At 49.4% G+C, this 2,626-nt stretch overlaps 1 protein-coding gene across 1 annotated transcript; it reads right to left on the minus strand.

The window, feature by feature from the left end:
• Positions 1 to 674: 674 nt before the first annotated feature.
• On the minus strand, positions 675 to 1,478 carry LOC136469921 (uncharacterized). Its single transcript, XM_066467937.1, has one exon. The coding sequence runs from the start codon at positions 1,476 to 1,478 to the stop codon at positions 675 to 677; it is 804 nt and encodes a 267-aa protein (XP_066324034.1).
• Positions 1,479 to 2,626: the final 1,148 nt, after the last annotated feature.

The following is a 2,626-nucleotide window of genomic DNA, read 5'->3' on the forward strand; positions in this document are numbered from 1 at the left end:
AACAGGAAAAAGGTAATGGTTTCTTAAAGAAAACTATGCATGTCCATAATGAAGATAGGAAGAAATGTGACATGGGATAAGAGAGAGAAGACAAGTGATTAGATAAAAAACTATTTTGAAGAAACCATACATTGGAAATATATATGATTTGTTTGTTTAGCTACTAGTATGTCTTGGTAATTAAGTACCTTATAGCAGTGTAAGTGCCCTAACTTTGTTTGTTCATATGGGCTATGGCTTGCGTATTCAAACTGTTCTCCTTCGAGTAAAGAGAAACACAAATTTTTTTTTTGTGTCTGAGGAAAAAAATAACGGTATTGATGTTGTTCTCCGAATGAAAACATTACTAATTGGGTTCCACCAACATAGAAGCAGTGGCTTTGTTATCACTTATTATCAGTAGCTAATACTAGAAAAAATTAGGTAGATATATATACTTCAAACTTTACCTCTTTTTTTTAGTAAAACTTCAAACTTTACTTACAAATTTTATGGTTCTTTCTTGAATTGCAGAAAACTAGATGGTATATATATACAGTGACTCGTCCACCAAATTTACACATATGGGTGTATACAGTTATTATGCATAATATTTCGATGGAAAAAAACATTCATTTTGCAATCACACTAGCTTGTTCAAGAACTATATAAAGTTTTCTGCTAGATTTCTACGATCACGTTCGGTATCTGGGAGCAAGTTCCATGTCGGCGGGGTACAGCTGAGTGGCCGGGCATCCCATTCCAGACAAGAACCCACAGAAGAACACCCCGGCCAATTGCCCAACACAGTGCACGGCTGCAGGGTCGACGTCGCAGCACGGCAAGCAGCAGCACCGCACGGTGCTACCGCCGTTGCCGAGCACGCACGCGAGACAGTACTCCTTGCCGGCGCACTTGGTGCACTGGTACGACCACGGTGCGGCCTTCTTTCGCCCCGCGGTCGTGGCCGCCGTCTTCCCGCACTTGAGACATGTTCGCCGCGGCCGCGCCACCTCGCCGCCGCCGTTCCCTCCCGCAGCCGACGACGGCGGGCGCAGGACAAACCTGGTGTTGTGCTCGTGCAGCTCCGGCGGCGTGCTGATGCTCTTCGGGAGGTCGCAGCAGCGCGGGTGAGCGCTGAAGCCGGCGCACATGCTGCTGCGGGCGCAGCTGTAGGCGACGGTTGGCGTGCCCAGCGGCTTGGCGCAGAGGCTGCACGAGAGGCAGGCGCGGGTGTCGGCGCCGAGCGTGAGGTGGTGCCGCGGGTGCGCGAAGTGGCGCTTGAGCGTCGTCGGGCGCCGGTAGCAGGCGTCGTGGAGGACGACGGCGCAGCCGGGCTCCGAGCAGCGATAGGCCGCCGCGCGGGTCTCCACGTTCAGCTTGCACATCCTGCACGGCGACGGCGGGGAGTCGTTGCGGCCGACGCGATTAAAGCGTGCGCAGTGCTCGGGGTGGGAGGGGTGGCCATGGCCGGATACAGATGACAGAAAAGCCCCCATTTCTCTGCCGCCGCCGACGACGACGAAGAACCGGCTGATGGTGAGCAACGCTGGTTGCGGTATGCAGCAAGTCAGCAACTACTAGAACTAGAATTAGGGTACGACTGCACGAACAATATCCACGATATATATACGTGTAAGTGTTGGCATGCATGACGCATATGACGACTTGGCACTGCATCGAGATATATGCCTCTGCGAGTCGACGCGTATATTGGCCTATATGTTTACCAAGACCTGCTCCACACGGAAGCAGAGAGGAGCTGCAGAGTAAGGCGCACTGGCGCATGCAGAGCAAGCAGTACAACGACGTGCCCACACGATGACACGAGACAGAAGTTTCTTCTTGCTCTCCTTTACCAACTTTAGCTATAAATAGATAGCTATATATAGACACTGTTTGTTAGTTACTCCTTTCTTCCTAAATTATAAGTCATTCCAAAAACCTTAAAGAGTTAAAGTTTTTTATTAAATTTTACCAAATTTATATAATAAGATAATAACATTTATGATACCAACTAAGTATTATTAGATTATTCACTACTTATATTTTTATAGTATATCAATTTGATATCATAAACTTTTGTGTTTCTCTATATAATTTTTGGTCAAACTTGAGTTGCTTTGTGTTGAGACTTGCGGTCTCAGACAGGGAGGAGGTGATAGGGGTCTCCGACCAAAGGGCGCTGCTCTTGGGCGGAGGCTCGATAAATATGCTAGACAGATGCAACAATGGGAAGATGACACGTGGAAACTAGGGTTTCATCAATTCATTCACCAACCAACCTGAATAGTTACAATCGCCCCCTATTTATAAGGCTCAACCACCGTTTCACACGGATTACAATAGTACCCCTCAACCACTACAGTACATTCTAGGAATATTCTATCACCGTTGTGCAGCCTTGGGGGTATTTTTGCCTTGTCTTCACGCGATGTCCTCTCGTCATGGGCCTGTACGACCGGAGGCCCATCAGAACTTGGGGCGCCACATCCGTCTTGGGCCTTGTCCCTCTAGTGGGCCGGTTGCTTCCGGCCGTCTTGCTCGGGCGCCGGAGGTCCCTGAGGCCCACCTCCGCTAGTTCGTGGCGGAGGTCTCCGTTGACTTCTCTGCCCCTGGGGGCACCGGTGCGGGCTAATGTCTCCGC

The sequence above is a fragment of the Miscanthus floridulus genome, chromosome 8 (assembly GCF_019320115.1).
Source record: "Miscanthus floridulus cultivar M001 chromosome 8, ASM1932011v1, whole genome shotgun sequence".
NCBI classification, from domain to species: domain Eukaryota; kingdom Viridiplantae; phylum Streptophyta; class Magnoliopsida; order Poales; family Poaceae; genus Miscanthus; species Miscanthus floridulus.